At 38.0% G+C, this 17,497-nt stretch overlaps 1 protein-coding gene across 4 annotated transcripts in view; it reads left to right on the top strand.

Annotated features, from left to right (window-relative positions):
• LOC144973420 (S-adenosylmethionine synthase-like) overlaps positions 1-14,623 on the top strand; it is a 21,530-nt gene extending 6,907 nt beyond the window's left edge. For 3 of the 4 annotated variants that reach the window (XM_078915859.1, XM_078915857.1, XM_078915860.1), the window contains exons 3-8: positions 4,874-5,074; positions 5,576-5,832; positions 6,235-6,453; positions 11,688-11,870; positions 12,188-12,321; positions 12,949-14,623. In XM_078915859.1, the coding sequence (XP_078771985.1) occupies positions 4,874-5,074; positions 5,576-5,832; positions 6,235-6,453; positions 11,688-11,870; positions 12,188-12,321; positions 12,949-13,051 (1,097 nt within the window). In that variant the 3' untranslated portion in view covers positions 13,052-14,623. The remainder of the gene's footprint in view (positions 1-4,873; positions 5,075-5,575; positions 5,833-6,234; positions 6,454-11,687; positions 11,871-12,187; positions 12,322-12,948) is intronic. The other variant, XM_078915858.1, reaches the window with a different exon arrangement.
• The last annotated feature ends 2,874 nt before the right edge of the window (positions 14,624-17,497 follow it).

Here is a 17,497-nt window from a genome sequence, read left to right as displayed (position 1 = left end):
CATAGTTCATATGTATGACTTTGCGAATTTCATGTCACAATTCATTCCCTTTTATATGATTATAGCACATGTAGCTCAGTCTAGAAATTTTACATAACTGTTTCGGATGCTCGTCGTACTCCCTTGCCCTAGCCCTAACACTAACAAACAAGTCAGTTATGTCTTCATTCTTTATCTCATTATCAATCTTCTCGTAATAATTTAGGGCCCTTCAACTACAGTCTACAGTTAGAAAAGTGTTAAGTATGCCAGCCGTATTGCGATTGGAAGACTTTTACTTTTTGCACGTATTTTGAGTTAGTCACCCCCCTTCACCCTGCTGCCTTGATTTTGATTTAGAATTTAGAGTTAGTGAGATGAATTGCATTCATAGTAATCATAGATTAACCAAGTAAATTTTGTCCAGTCAAAACGCAGGAATTGTGACACACCCTCCAACTCGCTGGGACAACTACAGTCATTTCATGGAAGTTTACATCACCCTGCTCTATATTATTATTGTTTCTAGGTCACTGCCACTAGTTATGTGATTAGTTCTCACTACATTCTTTCGACCAGACTATAAATAAACGTTAAACGAGTTAGTTGTTTACTTTTGTGATGGCAAGAAAGATTGATCAGCTGGGTAGAACTAATAATATACCCAGTAGTTTGCTTGGGTTGGCACAGATTGCCGTTTGTTTACATTCGGATGACTGAGGGGTGGGTTGAAGTTTAAAGTTAAAGTGTCCTTTCACTTAAAGTAGTGCCTGCACACACATTGCTACGTCATACTCATGCATTCATTCAGACTGCATAACTTTCAATCCAATGAATTAGTAGGCTTCTCATAGCTTCTACTTTGTTTTGATTTTAGTGATCTTAATTTTAATGAATGTTCAGTTTTTTTGGTTAGGTGCCTTAAGAACATTTCAATCGAATACAACATGTAAATGATAACTATGATGATTAATACTGGGACCTGAACTAGTGCTGGGTCGAGTTTGAAACGATCAAATCGAGCGGGTTTTCGATCGAGTCCTCTAAAATCGAGTCGGTTTCGGGCGGGTTTCGAGTCAGTGACGTCATCGAGCAGTGATTCGTTTGAAAAAAAAAAACACGAGCAACTCGTTTGCCACAGGAAACTTCACATACCCCTCCCTCTCTTATGTCTGTGGCTGGCTTGACTGCAGCTGGTTATGATGGGGGCTGCCAGATGGCCAAGTTAAAAATTGGTTACTAAGAAACGCTTTTCTATTATTATTCATTTTTAAAAAAAAATCTTTTATTTAAAAAAAATGAAAAGATAAGTTTATCCAACTGTAGTCGATTGTTTTGTTAATCAAAACAAATGAGTTTTTCAAGGGAGTCAGAATGCTTGTGGTGTTTGGCTATTTGGGGTCTATTTGACTACTTGGGCAAGAAGAAATCTGGCTGTCTGGCAGCCTTGATTATGATCGTTCGTCGCATCACACACACACACACACGCCATCAAACAGTTGTTGATGGTGAAGGGTTGAGACCCACCACCATCATCCCGCTGTCACCTTAACATTTCATATTTATGTCGGCCGCCCCCACCTCCCATAATTTGTCACTGGTCGTCATCGCCTCTTGTGTGTGCGGGAAAGGTCGTGCCTTTCATTTCATTATTTGAAAAATAAATGAACAAGAATGGTGTGTTTTTATTAGGTAGGTAGATAATAATATTTAGCAGGTTCCACACCCAGACACACACGGATTGCCCGGACACGATGATAACGATGCCGACGACAATGGATGACGATGATGATGATTATCGTGTTTCTGTTTAAAAAATGAAATACTTTAGCAGGTTCCACCCCCACCCCCCACACGGATAGACCGGACCCGAAGATGATGATTGTGGTTTTGCTGGCTGTTACGGCTGTGATGAGGATGATGATAATGATGGCGCAGATGGTGATTATTTGTTCGGTCGCTCAGTGGTACGGTGTCTCTTGTCACAAAATCAAGCCTTGTCAATGGCCGGATGAGTGACAGTGATTGTTGAAAATTGTGATCCAGACGTTAAGCCCGTGTGTCAGGCACTTGACTCGGGTGTGAATGTATTCTTATCTTATAAGCAATGACGGGTATTGTAAAGAGCTTTAATACAAAAAGACTCCAAACAGCGATCGGTACCTACTGTATGAAATGGATTCTTTGTCGGGACTCCAAAAGTATGGAACGAATTAGACAAAGAAATCAAGGGTCTTTTAGGAGCACTGATTGATTTTAGATTGATTATTACATTGAAATGTGTTATTTATTTTATCCATTATTATTAGGGTGGTGGTGGTGGTGGTGATGATGATGATCCCGCTGATATGATGGTGATGATAAATAAATTAAACATAATTCCCTTTATTCATCCCATAGGGGAGATTCGTCTTTCGGGTCTATTCTAAGGGAAGACTGGAATAACCCAAGCGATAGCCGCAGTGCAGCGCCGCAAATTTAGTTAGGGCAAGGTGACTTGCTCAAGACCACTCAGCGGCGGGTGATCGAACTCGGTACCTTTCGGGTGCCAACCAAAGACTGTACCGCTGCCCCTGATGATGATGATGATGATGATGGGAACTAACAAAGAATACACAGGCATCTAAAATTGAAACATTCCATATTCAAAGCTAATGTTTTACTTTAAAAAATGGAGCTTTACAATATCCACTAAATGTGATCAAAGCGCTTTGTAAAGGGGTCCCCGGTCAACAGCAACATTTAATATGTAGGACGGGACATGCCGCCTGTTAGGCGATATTACAATTTTTCAGACAAAGACAACGCTGTTAACGGCCAGGTACTCATTTTACACCTGAGTACGGTGAGAGAATGTGAGTAAAGAGCCTTGTCCAAAGACTCAACTATGCACCGAGCGCGAGGCTCGAACCCAGGACTTTCCGATCCCAAACCGGGTGTCATACCACTAGACCATTATAATGCACGAGAGCCATGGTCGACTAGAGTACTACCTATAGTTACGTCATGACTAGACCACATAGCCGCACTACTGTAGGAGTGTTCATTGATAGAGGGATGCGTGTGTGTCATAGAAATAGCCTTAGTGTGTGTGTGTGTATGTGTGTGTGTGTGTGTGATAGTCAAACTTTAGTAGGTTTAATGAAGTCTTGTCACACACGCGTGATACACCTATACGAATTTCCCTGCCACTGCCACCCAGACACACTAACATCTGACAAGGAGTGAGGGCTGTGGAAGAACCACAGACTACCGTGTGCAAACATTGGCGATTGGTATCGGATGGCAAACTGTGATCGTTTGAATTTGAAATGATTCGAAACACTCGTTACCCCTCCGCTCGCTCGAATCCTGATCGTCTCAAGCTCGTCTCACGTGTCAAGATCGTCTCAAGCTCACAACCCGCTTGATCGTTTTACGATCGAGTGATCGTTTTACTAACTCGCTCTTCCGGCATTGAGATCGAGCACTGACTCGTGGCTTGGCGGTCGGTCGTTGATCGAGTAAAAGCGATCAAATAACCCAACACTAACCTGAACTCATACAGAAAAAAATGCTAGCCTTAATCTGGTCCAAGTTGTGACACCTCATCTATATTTGCACAGATGTTAAGACAAAAAAGGACGTACTTCAGGAATTAACAACACAATTTTCTCAGTCGATGTCTGCGTTACAATCTTATTTCTATTTTTTTAATTGAAATTTTAACGGCTTGCCTACAGGATTCAGTTGGTGTGTGTAAAAAATAGTCACAATTCTGAATGTTTGTTGATTACCTTCATAGTCTGTCCAGGTTTAAGTTTGCCAAAGGGGAGAGCTGTGCTGATTTCTGTAAGAATGGTCACAATAATTTTCTTTCAATTCTGATATGATTTGTGATAAGAGTTGGTCTTTCAAGTTATTTATCACAGTGTATTTCTGACGGTGGGCTGACAATATTGGTTGTACCTTTTCAGATTACCCTTTTTTAAATTTATCAATGCTCAAGTAAATTTGATCACAGGGTTTAGGTGTCCAAAGGAATACACACCAAATAACCACCACCTCATCACCGTCCCTCCCACCGCTTCTTCAACCACCACATCACCATTTCAGATCTTAGTCTCTGAAGAGAAGTAATGGCTGACAAAATTGCATCTGTATTTGAATACCATGAAGTTATTGTTACAGTTTGAGCTTTTATATAGCGCAATATCCACTAAACATGCTCAAAGGGTCCCTGACCATCAGCAACACGTTACATGTAGAATGAGACATGATGCCTGTTAACAATTACAATTTTTTTTTCAGCGACCACTGTTGTCAAGTACTCGTTTTACACCTGAGTATGGTGAGAGAATGTGAGTAAAGAGCCTTTTCCAAGGACTTGGCTATGCACCAAGCAAGGTTCGAACCCAGGACCTTCCGATCCGAAAGGGATCATATCACAAGAAAACAGCCGCACGACAATCAAATACATTGATTATCTTCAGCTAAGTTGAAGGAACATGAACTTGAGGCCCTTGCACTGCTGTGTAAGCAGCAGTTAAGGATTTGAGTTATCCCCACTAGCGAAGAAACTTAAGTGTCGAAGGGATAATGTGTTGTTTTAGTTTAATCCTTGAATTAGAAAAAAATATTACCTTGAAAACTCTTTTTTTCAATTTCAAAGTGGAATTGATGTAAGAACCCTGAATATATGGCTATTAAAATGTGATATGTATTACTATGACAAGCAAATTAAAAGGTGACGCCTTATAAAGGCTTTTATTTCCTCGCTTTCAAAGTACAAAAGGAAAGGTGGTGTATTTTTAGTTTTGAATTTAAAGAGCATTTAACTTGGCATAACCAACTGAATAATTCTATGAGTCGGACAATAATCCTATCGATTCCTATTTCACTTTTTTTTTTTCAGACAAAATATGTGATCAGATTAGTGATGCAATTCTGGATGCTCACTTGAAACAAGATCCAAATGCCAAAGTTGCCTGCGAGACGGTTACCAAAACTGGAATGGTTTTGGTTGCTGGAGAAATCACATCAAAAGCAAATGTTGACTACCAAAGAGTTATCAGGGACACAGTGAAACAGATTGGATATGATGACTCTTCAAAAGGTATAGACTGATTGTTCATTTTGTTGTGCTTATAATCAATTGCTTATCACCACTTGTCAACACATAGAGCAGTCTATTCTTTATATATGGGAATAGAATAATTCCATTGGTTTGGAGATGCATTGAGTTCCAAATTCACTTGGGCATTTTAAATGCACCATCCTATTCATCAATGGTCTCTGTTTTCAAAGTCCCCCTTTATTTACTGTTGTACAAGACACTACAAGGCACTGATTCTTTTGGTTCTCTATTGTTTTCAAATTTACATCAGAACTCCATTTTTGGTTCAATTGAAGTTATTTTGGCCTACCAATCTGAAAAGTGATTAATTGGGTGGAGATTGGAGAACGTTTTTCTTTTCTTATAAAGTGAGGAGATACTGTTTTATGAATGGTAGGAAAACGTACATAAGATTATTAAGAATTAGTTCAAACATTTTAAGTGTGGGAGACAGAAGATATTTATTGCTCTTATTACCCAATCTTTTCTCTGTTTTCCCAGGTTTTGACTACAAAACATGCAATGTCCTCATAGCTTTGGAAGAACAATCACCAGATATTGCACAAGGGGTCCACATAGGCAAAGATGAAGATGACATCGGTGCTGGAGACCAGGGCCTTATGTTTGGTTATGCCACAGATGAAACAGAAGAGTGCATGCCCCTTACTGTAGTATTGTCACATCAGCTCAATGCCAAAATTGCAGAGTTGCGGCGCAGTGGTGTGTTGTCCTGGGCCCGTCCTGATACCAAAACTCAGGTGCGTGTGAATATGTTGTGATAGTTCTGTGCAATTTGTTTTTGTTTTATTTTTAGGGAGCATCATTATCATTTCTCACAATTGCAATGAATAGGTTGGAGGGTTTATGTGTTGACATAGATGAGCACGTTATGTTGTGCATAGCTATGACTTTTGACTCACTGACCTTAACCTCACTGTTTGAAAAATCTGCAGTGGCCAGGGTGAAATAGGACCATTACGAGTGGGGTAGTTCTATCTAGCATGATTTGTATTTATGCTTAATAATACGTTTTCAACATTGAAAGTGATTTTCACTGTGTCTGTGTTTGTATGGTGTATTGTTATGCCATGTAAATAAATATTAATTGTACAGGTGTTTTGATCACTTTTTATGTTTTATTTTGTTCTTTTTGCTTATAGGTCACAGTAGAGTACAAATATATAAAGGGTGCTGCAGTTCCTCAGAGGGTCCACACAATTGTCATATCAGTCCAGCATGATGAATATGTCTCCATGGAACAACTTAGAGCTGATCTGAGGCAGAAAGTCATCAAAGCAGTCATTCCATCCAAATTCCTAGATGATAAGACAGTCTATCACTTGCAGCCTTCTGGCAAATTTGTCATTGGAGGACCTCAGGTAACAGAGCTGCCAACCTACCGCGAAAAAAGCGGAATTGTCCGCTTTTTCACATGATTGTCCGCTTTTCCGCTTTTTTCCTCATTTTGTCCGCTTTTTATTCAGCCGGTCTCGGATTGGCTATTTAGTCAATTGTATATTGCGTGGCTCAAAAAAATAATTTTACTCACTTCAATTCAAGTCATATTTTATGTGCTGTGCGATTACACTAATATCTGGTATCGATACCGTATATTCCAGAATATATTACTATATACCATTACTAAACCTGTGGTATCGAATATTTAATTTTATGTAGTTGAGTAATGATTGTAACTCAATAGAGCAGTAAAGTTAGGTGCCCCAAACGTAAACAATAACAAGTTGCTAGTGATTTCCGTTAGGGACCGGAATAATTTACGCACAATATAGGTCTCCCAATTTTGTAGTTTGAGTTGTAGGCAATACACTTTCAGTATTGAAAATATGTTTACATAAAATCTAACAGTTGCAGAAATAATAATATAAGGCTAAATTATTATGAAAATCAGGCTCCGAATAATTCTCGTTTTGTTCACACCAGCGCAATAATTTGCTCTGGTCTAAAAATAGATAGACTGTAACTTTTGATAAATTTTAGAAAATTTTACCTTTTGTTCCATAAAATATCCATATCTAGACATTATTTGATGCATGATCGAGTATTTATGAATATGTGTTTCTTTTGCCACCTAACAGCCACATTTTAAAGGTTATTTTTTTCTATTATTTACATTGGAACGTGAGCTGTCAAGACAGGAACATGTGGTTTGCCACGTGCTTCTCGACCTTTGTTTACGTTTGGGGCACCTAACTTTACTGGTCTATAGAACAGTAAAGTTTGCTGCCCCAAACGTAAACAATAACAAGTTGCTAGTGATTTCCGTTAGGGACCGGAATAATTTACGCACAATATAGGTCTCCCAATTTTGTAGTTTGAGTTGTAGGCAATACACTTTCAGTATTGAAAATATGTTTACATAAAATCTAACAGTTGCAGAAATAATAATATAAGACTAAATTATTCTGAAAATCAGGCTCCGAATAATTCTCGTTTTGTTCATACCAGCGCAATAATTTGCTCTGGTCTAAAAATAGATAGACGTAACTTTTGATAAATTTTATCTTTTGTTCCATAAAATATCCATATCTAGACATTATTTGATGCATGATCGAGTATTTATGAATATGTGTTTCTTTTGCCACCTAACAGCCAAATTTTAAAGGTTATTTTCTTTCTATTATTTACATTGGAACGTGAGCTGTCAAGACAGGAACATGTGGTTTGCCATGTGCTTCTCGACCTTTGTTTACGTTTGGGGCAGCAAACTTTACTGTTCTGTACTCACATTTACCAATGAAATCAATGTGGAAAGTGAAACCCAACATTGATCACTTCACTGTTTGCTCCACATGTGTGATTCAGTCTTTGTTGTTGTTTGGACATTGGAACATCTTCTGTGCCTTAGACTTCTAGATTAGACTAACCACTCTCTGCATCTTGAAACCTCTTCATCTACTTTTGTGATTTTATTTCTGCGTCTTGAAACATCTTCATCTACTTTTGTCTGGGTGGGGATCCTGACCTCCCATAGTGGGCAGGGAGGCCCATACTGTGTCTTCTATCCCCTTCTATCTGTTTTCCAACATGCTCTCTGTCTTTGTCTTGGAATGAGATTTCTTGGTTTTGTCCTGGCCCTGGCCGGAGTCCTGGCTGGGAGGGAAACAGTCAAATGCATAGTTATTGTTTTGGGAGATGAAATTTTTTTTCCTTGTAAATCATCTCTCTGTTATGTATTTTTATATTTATTTTGAATGCATAATGTAAGCATTTGAGTGTATTCCTCTTTGTTGGATCTTGTGCTTGTGTCTGGATGAGACTTATAGGTGATCTCAAACTAAGTACATTGGTGGTATGCCCTTGGAATCTACATCTGATCCCTATTTGTTCCCAGTTCCCCTTTGTCTTACCTTTTCTTGGGTGCTTTAATTGTAATTCTAGAACTTTTTACTATCCATTTTCTTCCTTTTTACTGGCACTGATATAACCTAAATGTGTTGCAAGCGCCGTAAAACCCTTAAAAACATAAAACATCTACTTTTGTGATTTTATTTCGGCCATTGCTCATTGCATTTTTGGGATAGTTTTTAAATTCTTAGACATTTGAACTGTGTTGTGTTAATACTATTATTAATAGTTAATTCATAATGGATAAGCGTGGACCTGAAGATTCTCTTGAATCACTAGAGCCTCTCTCTGAAAAAACAAAGGTAGGCGGAAAATATTCGCAATCGTGGAAACAAGAGTATGAAAAACAGTTTAGTGGAATTCATCGTTCCGATAAGAGTTCAGCAATAGCATTTTGTGCATTCTGTTCCTGCCATTTCAGTTTACGTTCAGGTGGTGCTTATGACATTAAAAAACACTGTGCTATACAAAAACATATCAATGCAAGCAAGGCACCTGCCTCTACATCTTCATTGACATCATTTTTCAAAGCCAAACCGGTTGAGGAAGATTTCAGTGTCATTAGGGCGGAGGTTATGTTCACAAAGTTTCTAGTTGAAAAGAATCTTCCTCTTGCCATCGCCGATGATGCAGGTGATCTGTTTAAGTCAATGTTTCCTTCGTGTGAGGTGGCAAAAAAGTATGGGTGTGGGAGGACAAAGACAACGGCTATCCTTCATCAGATGGCCAATGAAGAAAAAGAAAAAACTGTTAAAGGGATTCATTCTTGTGGTGTGTTTTCTCTGAGTACAGATGGAGGCAATGATTCTAAGGAGAAACTGTTTCCCGTTATCGTTCAGTATGCTGATAAAGAGAAAGAAGAAGTGGTGACAGAGGTAGTTTCTGTTGATAGCTTGTCTACCAGTACAGCCACTGGAAAGACATCTTTGAACATTTGAAAAAGACTTTGTGTGATGTTAATCTCGATTTGAAGAATTGCATAAGTTTTAGTGCTGACAATGCTTCTGTCATGGTGGGTGAAAAGTCTGGTGTCTGCATTTCTTCGTGAGGAAAATGAGAATATCATTGTTGTTGGCTGTCCTTGCCATAGGATTAATTTAGCTGCATTGAAAGCTGCCAATACACTTCCACACAAACTGGATCAACTTCTAATAGACATTTACTTCTTCCTTGATAATTCGTCAAAGAGAGTTGCCCGATTGAAGGAACTTCAGGAAATTCTTGGTTGTGGCAGTCACGAAGTGTTAAAACATGTTAACACAAGATGGCTCTCTCTTGGACCTTGTATATCTCGTCTGTTAGAACTCTGGGAACCAATATCGGCCTTTTTTATGGAGTTGTCAGAAGAGACAATTTCAAAGTCAACTTCCTCTAAAGCACAGGGTATTTTGAAGAAGCTTTTGAGTGATGAGGTAAAGGCTTATGCCATGTTTTTGGACAATGTTGTAGGGGTGTTTGAGAATGCTAATGCATTGTTGCAGTCATCAGAGCCTCTCATTCATAAAATGGCTGACATCATGAAGTCCATTATTCATGATTTATGTTTACGTTTCGTAAAACCCTCTTATCTGCAAGGTAAAGATTTGCTGCAAATTGATGTCAATGACACAAAAAATCTCCTGCAATCAAGTGAAATTGATGTTGGATATAGATTTAGGAAATTGGTGAAGGAACTTGGAGACGGTGCCAAAAAACAATTTTATAAGTCTGTTAGAGACTACTTGAAAACAGCTGTTGTCTATCTCCAATCAAAGTGTAATTTAGACTCAGAACCAATCAAGCATGCATCTGTTGCTAATCCAGGCAATAAAGTCGTGGCTAGGATGGCATCTTTAGAATATTTTGTGGAGAGATTTCCATCTTTAGTTCCCTGTGAAGAAGGCCAGTGTACTGATGAGGTCATGGATATTCTCTTCAGACAGTTTAGAGATTGGCAATCATCTGCAATGCCCCTGCTCAATGGAGAAAGAGTGGATAAATACTGGTTTCGTCTTGCTAATGCAAAAACACAAACTGGCTCTGCTAGGTTTCATTTGCTTAGTCGTTCCATGCTGGGAATACTTTCCATCTTCCATTCAAATGCAGCATGTGAAAGACTATTCAGCTTAGCCAGGAGGAATAGGACTGATTTTAGGGCCAGCATGTCGAACAAATTGCTAGAGTCCATCAGTATTTGCAAAGCAAAATGGAGTCATAAATCATTTAAGAACCCTATCTCCAAGGAGCTGCTCATCAAGGCCAAGTCTGCGACTGCAGCTTCCTTGAAAAAGGACTAAACCAGTGTCATATACTGGACTGTATATAATGTAAATATTATGTAAATATTTAAATTGAATGAGTGAAGTGAAGACTTTAGATGTGCATAAACATGAGAAGAACAAAGAAGTGCAACAGTAACGCTTTGAGACAATTTTATTCATAAACTGGAGTGGCTATTATAACAGACTTGGGTGTATGGACATTTATGGATAACCTGCAAATTTAGGGAATGTAAGTACTTTTGTTTGTTTGTTTCGCGTACTTGAATCTTCCTCTTTTTCCTTAAATCTTCCTCTTTTTGGCAACCAATCTTCCTCTTTCTGTCAGGAGAGGTTGGCAGCTCACAGGTAAGTGGTTCAGTAGTTTGCAGGTTTCATTGGTTTCTATAGAAAACAATCCTGTTGAAAATTGCATTTGGTGCTACTAGATTTACTTGGATCCATTTCCTTTCTTTCCCTCTCCCCCAACTTGAATTCCCCGTGACGATTTAGCACTCTTCTGAAATGTGAAGCTGCTTCTAAACATCTTAAAATGCATCTTCCTTTCACTGAACTGGCTCCATACTTTATCACTTTTTTCCTGAAATTTTGAGTTACACAGGATTGCTAATTTTTCGTATATTTACGGAATTCAGTTTGTTGTAGGCTCGTAGTTTATTTCTCAATCGCCTGCTAAATGGACGAAAGGCAAGTACAAAACGTCTTTTTCCAGGAGTTCAGTGGTCAGAAACGTGTTTGTTAGTGTTAGTTCCAAACCAATGGAATTATGCTATTCCCAGTAAATATTTGCCTGCTGAATTGGCAACCCTGGTTCTAATTTAGCATTACAACTGAGACTTACTCGAGATAAGCCTCTAAAAGTTTATCATGGCTTGTTTCATCTATATTTCTTGTATTTATATGAAAGAATAAGCAATCATCATAATCATATTTTTAAATCTTTATCTCGTAGTGATTCTTTGATTTAAATAATTATTTTTTTTCTCCAGGGTGATGCAGGTCTCACAGGAAGGAAGATCATTGTAGATACCTACGGTGGTTGGGGTGCTCATGGAGGAGGTGCTTTCTCTGGCAAAGATTTCTCAAAAGTCGACAGATCTGCTGCTTACGCATCCAGATGGGTGGCCAAATCTCTGGTCAAGGCTGGTCTTTGTAAACGTGTTCTTGTTCAGGTAATAGCTATAATTAGGTAGTTGGTTGTTCATTTGTGTACATGTGATGTGATTTATTTAGTACGAAGAGAGAAATGTTGCTCCGTTTATATTTTTCAAGGCTAATGCAGGATATGGGCTATGCAGAGGCTTTCAATAGCTGAAACAAAAATATTACTGCATTAAAAAAAATGTGTATATATATATAAATACTTTTTTAAAATTGGTATTCTCATGAATAATTTTTCTTGCTCTCCTACGCTTCAGATATTTGAATTCATTTTTAATAAACTTATATGTTAACCTGTCCTTGTTACTACACTCCCTCCTTGTTCTAGGTATCTTATGCTATTGGAATATCAGAGCCTCTTTCAATCACGGTGTTGAGCTATGGTACATCACAAAGGTCAGAAAGTGAATTACTGGATATTGTGAAAAAGAACTTTGATTTGAGACCTGGACGCATTGTCAAGTAAGTTTTCCCGCACATTTTTGTCTTACATTAAATCGGTACTTATTTTAAAATATTTATTGAAATCATTTTTGAAGTGAATTGTTTAATATACTTTTTTTTTTAGTAAGGTATATATATAGTGGATATATGGCATTTTATTGCATTGCATCAATTCTAATGTGACTATTTAGAGAGACAATACACTGCATAGTTATCATGAACATCATTTTAAAATAAGAGTAGCTTTTGTTATAGATACATCAATTGCAATAGGTTGGAGTTCCCCGATCATTCACCTGATTACAGCTAATATGAAACCTAGGGACAAATTTGTACATAGAAACTACTGTTTTAAACCTTTAAGCTTAATTCGTGCTTTTTCATCCCTTTGAGAAGCTTGTTTCTGTATGTGTTTTGGTGCTGGTCAGTTTTGAATTGTTTTAACATTATTTCACCCAGGGTCACTCAATTTCAAATTATTTTTTCATTATTTCAACCAGGGTCATTCAAAGCCTAAATTTTTGCCACAGCTTTTCAAAATAACTGAATATTGACGTCTTTTTGTGTTGTTGATACAAAACCCAACTTTTGGCACGACTTTGTATACGTTAAAATGAACTTGAATTCATTTTGTTCTTTTTTCAGAGATTTGAATCTTCGTAATCCAGTTTACCAGAAAACGGCTTGCTATGGCCATTTCGGACGCAATGATTTTACGTGGGAACAACCTAAAAAGTTGATGTTTTAATTTATTGTGATATAGGCTTCGTGTGGATGTTTTTATAGATTCGATTTGCGGGTGGTTGGATGGGAGCATCACCCTTGAATCATATACCTATGATGTTCGCATGGGTGTACGATCCGATAGTGATGTCGTTTCTTCTTCTCTTTACTAGCCTATCCTGCTTCTTTGGTTTGTGATTGTATTTTTGACAGGGGATATTTTTTTTCCTGTAAATCCTCTGCCTGTTTGTTCTTGGTTATTTATAATTTAGCTTATGATATCTTTAGGTCATGATTTTGATTGACATTTGTACTATTTTTGTTAGATTGCTTGTTTTTTTGTTTCAGCGGTCTCTCATATAACCTCAATTGTGTTGGAAGAGACCTAAAGCAACAAACAAAAAATAGATTCGATTTGCTTGCTTGTGAAGGCTGTTGTGAGTGGATAAAACGAATTGCTTGGAGATGAGTCAGTCTGTTTAAAATAATTTTTATATTGTATGGTTGTGGCCATGGGTGCATGCATGTTTTTAATTATTTTTTTGTCATACCATACTGTGCTGCACTGCGTTTTTTGCAGTTCTGGTATTGTATTTCAATTGCTCATTTCATCAAATTAACAGTGTTAGTTTTATAACATTCTTCATCTCGTCATTCAGTTATCAGGGATCTTAACACGGCACCGGTTTTATGCGGGTTGATCATATTGGAGCCTTTTTTATCATCAGATCACACATTAAGTTTGAGTTAGTCAAGTATGCATTATTAGCATTAATACCTTGCAAAAGCTTGCTCTCCATTTTATGAGCATATAATGTGTTCGTGGGAGCATCGTGCGACTTATATATTCTCTAGAATTAGGGTCTTCTTCATCCGTATTATATGTAAATATTTCATGTAATTTTTTAAAAAGGAATATTATATACTATTGAATTTAAAAGAAGGTCTTTGCCATGTGTACATTATTCTTGAGTGTAAAAGATATAAAAAATGTATTGCCGATTTAGGACAATGGGATGCGTTCCCGTAGGCCACAGTAGTTGGGAGGGTGTGTTGATGAGACGACTGATTTGATATTGATAATGTTTTGGAATTCCTTTATCGGTTGATGTTGAGTTGCAATTTTTAAACATTTGATTGAATACATTAGGGCTCAGCAAAACATTTTTTTTTATATAATAGCCTTGGAGAGTAGTAGTACGTTGGTGGTGGTCGTCGGTTGTCTTTTTTAGCTGCCTTCCAACTATTGCAAATATGTGCTTATACAGTCTCATATTTGTTTTTATTTCTTAATTATTTTTTTTAATACAATAAGCACCAATTGTCTTGTGTTTATGAAGATTTCGGGAGAGATACATTTTCTTAGACACTCGGGCCTACACTCTGATGAGGCGTACATATTTTGTGTAATTTTTATTGTCAGTAATGATGCATATCATAGATTTTTCATCTGGGTACTTTCAGTAGTATATATATAATATATATTACCGTCAGGTGTTCTATAATATTTAATATATTATATAACTTCCCATTGTATATTTGTGTAATACATGAGTGATGCCACTATGCTGCCGTAAAAAATAAATTTTCAAAATCATTTCTCGTTTCCACTTTTTATGTTATTAATTTTGTTTCTGGGTGGGGTCTCCTGTGATGGGTAGAGAAGTCACTTGCTGTGTATTCTGTGTCCCATGTTATCCCTTTTCCTTGTTGGTCTCCGTCTTTGCTCAGGATTGGGATTGCTATGTCTTTTTTTTCTTTCCCTGGTGCTGGGTGGGGTTCCTGACCTCCCATAGTGGGCAGGGAGGTACTTACTATGTCTTCTATTTCCCTGTATCTGTTTTCCAACATGCTTTCTGGCTTTGTCTTGGAATGAGATTTCTTGGTTGTGTTCTGGCTGAGAGTAAGAGGGAAGCAGTCAAATGTATAGTTAGTTTTGGGAGATGATATTTTTTTTCCTTGTAAATCATCTCTCTTGTTGTGTACTGTATTATATTTTGTTTACGTATTAGTATTATATTTGAGTGTATTCCGCTTTGTGGGGACCAGTGTTTGAAGGATTTGTGTATTGAATTGATGAAACTTTTAGGTGATCTCAAACTAAGTACTTTGATAGTGTGCTCTTGGAATCTACTTAGGTTTCATATTTGAACCAATCCCCCTTTGTCTTACCTTTTCTTGGGTGCTTTAATTGTAATCCTAGAACTTTCCTAGTTTCATCCTTTTTACTGGAGCTGATATGACCTTATAGTGTTACAAGCTCCGTAAAATCCTTAAAATCAAAAACAAACTTTCCCTGGTGCCGGGAATGAGGCGGTCGAATGTATCCATTCTTGAGTGCTATAGGTGGTGAATCTAATCTCAAGGAGCTTAGACATTTTATTTCAAGAGACAGGCTCATGGATGCCTCACGATGGAATGTTTTAAAGTTTTTAAGAAAAAGTTTCCCTTCATAATCCCCCCCCCTTTTTCAAGACCCACCTGACTGCGGGCAACGAGTGCTGATGTGACCTAAAGATGTGTGACAGGCGCCAAGCCGAGATTTTCCTTCTATTGTTAGAATTGAATTATTGCTGTGCTCTTAGGTCATTTGTGCTCAACGTGTAAGAAAAGTTGAAAACTTCCCAGAACTGCAAAGGGCTCCTCACACTCACACTCATCCTGTAGTGTTATGTCTTCTACATGTCCTGTTCTTACAATCTAACCTTCTCCAGCATGTGTTGACAGGACTCCAGAGCTGTGGAAGGCAGCCTGTTTAGGACACTGATGTAAAACCGTGGGTGGACAAGGCTCAAGAGCTGAGGACGGCAACTTGTCTACAAGGAGAAGGATATTCTAATGTAAAACCATGGGCGGACAGGCTTTCTATGTGTTTAGGACTGAATCTCCGAACAATAAACCTGGCCCTCCGGGATAGGGGGTTGGGCTCTGGGCCAACAACCCGGTCCTGTAAAAACATGCAACGTTACAGAAACACCAAGAAACTTTCGACATTACGGGATGCCTCCAAAACTTGTGAACCTATAACTATAATATTCAGCATGATGGAGCAGTAGAAGTATGCTGACACTGACAACAATTGATTGCCGTACTCAGGGAGGACACGTGTTAAATATTTTGGCCAGAAAACTCGTCCTGTCAGTAGTATCGATCGATTTAAATGAACCACATCCTGGCAAAAACTCTCTGGGACTTCGGCGAGGACGCATGAATGAGACAGTCGATCACCGCCTAACCTTTTAATCATAAGCCGAATCACTCCGGCAGCAACTATTTGGTTATAGGCTACATGAACAGACCCGCTAAGACGACTGGCCTAACTTTTTCCATTTCCATGTAATAAACTAGGGAGTAGATAGAGGTGTAAACTAAAAATCTGAAATGATGTATATTTAAACTTACAGCATCAGATGAGCAGAAAAAAATTACAAATCACACACAAAAACAGGGTTCACAGCAGAAACCCGTGCCATTGTGAAGAATATTGTACGGAAGTATTTAACAACTGAAACTGCCGTGCTCTGGAAAGGCACAAATTTTGAAATTTGGCCAGAAAACTCGTCCTTCATATATCGATCGATTTAAATGACCCTCATCTTTGCAAAAACGCCCAGACCTGGGACCCCAAAAAGTCTTCGTTAAGTCCCGGGTTTGAGAGTTTCTGTCATGATGAGGGTCATTTAATTCGATCGATATTTGAAGGACGATTTTTCTGGCCAAATTAAAAAAAAAATTCGTGTCTGTATAGCATTTAGCTGGTTAATTAATCGCCTCCAACCATTAATCGTCTCGTTTATATTGGGTAACCTCGTTGTAACTGTGGTGTAATGGCGGCACGTCTGACCACCGACAGACCAAAGAGAGGGCCTCTCACTCTATGTGTATGGTCTGTGCGTCTGCCTGTCCCCGTCGTTTTTCGCGGCCGCGATTTTAGCTGTTACCCGCAACATTCCGCGATTTTTGCGATTTTCCTGATTTTTTTTTTTTGGTGGACTTTTCCCTTACCTAACTGGATACTGAGCTTTTTTTGACCGCACAACTCGTGGAGACTGGGCTTCGCGTTAGTATTTTTATACTATAACAACGTCATTGCATATGGCACTCAATTATAAGTGGCATACTCCTTGCTTACATGTAGTTGTAGCTAGGTTGCACCACACGGTTGGCCCAAACTGATTTTATTGATCTTGGCTGGACTTCACTCCTCATAGTGATGTTCATGAGTTTCAATTAGTACAGTGTCCTTTTATTTTATGTTTATGATTTTATTTTGTTATGATATTATAATTATATACGTATTTAGTTTAAGTTTTTTGATGGATAATATATTTTTGTCTGTAAATCATCTGTCAGTTATGATGATTATGATGTTTTGTGGTTTGATTTGTGCTTTTTGTTTCAGCGATCCGGTATATGATCTAATGCGGTCGATTGGATCTAAAACTAACAAAAGAAACTATTATAAATGTAT

This window comes from Berghia stephanieae, chromosome 5 (genome assembly GCF_034508935.2).
Source record: "Berghia stephanieae isolate SIO BIC M18660-M18661 chromosome 5, UCSD_Bste_1.3, whole genome shotgun sequence".
NCBI lineage: Eukaryota > Metazoa > Mollusca > Gastropoda > Nudibranchia > Aeolidiidae > Berghia > Berghia stephanieae.
The sequence above is the reverse complement of the archived record's forward strand: the minus strand, read 5'-3'. Positions and strand labels throughout refer to the sequence as shown.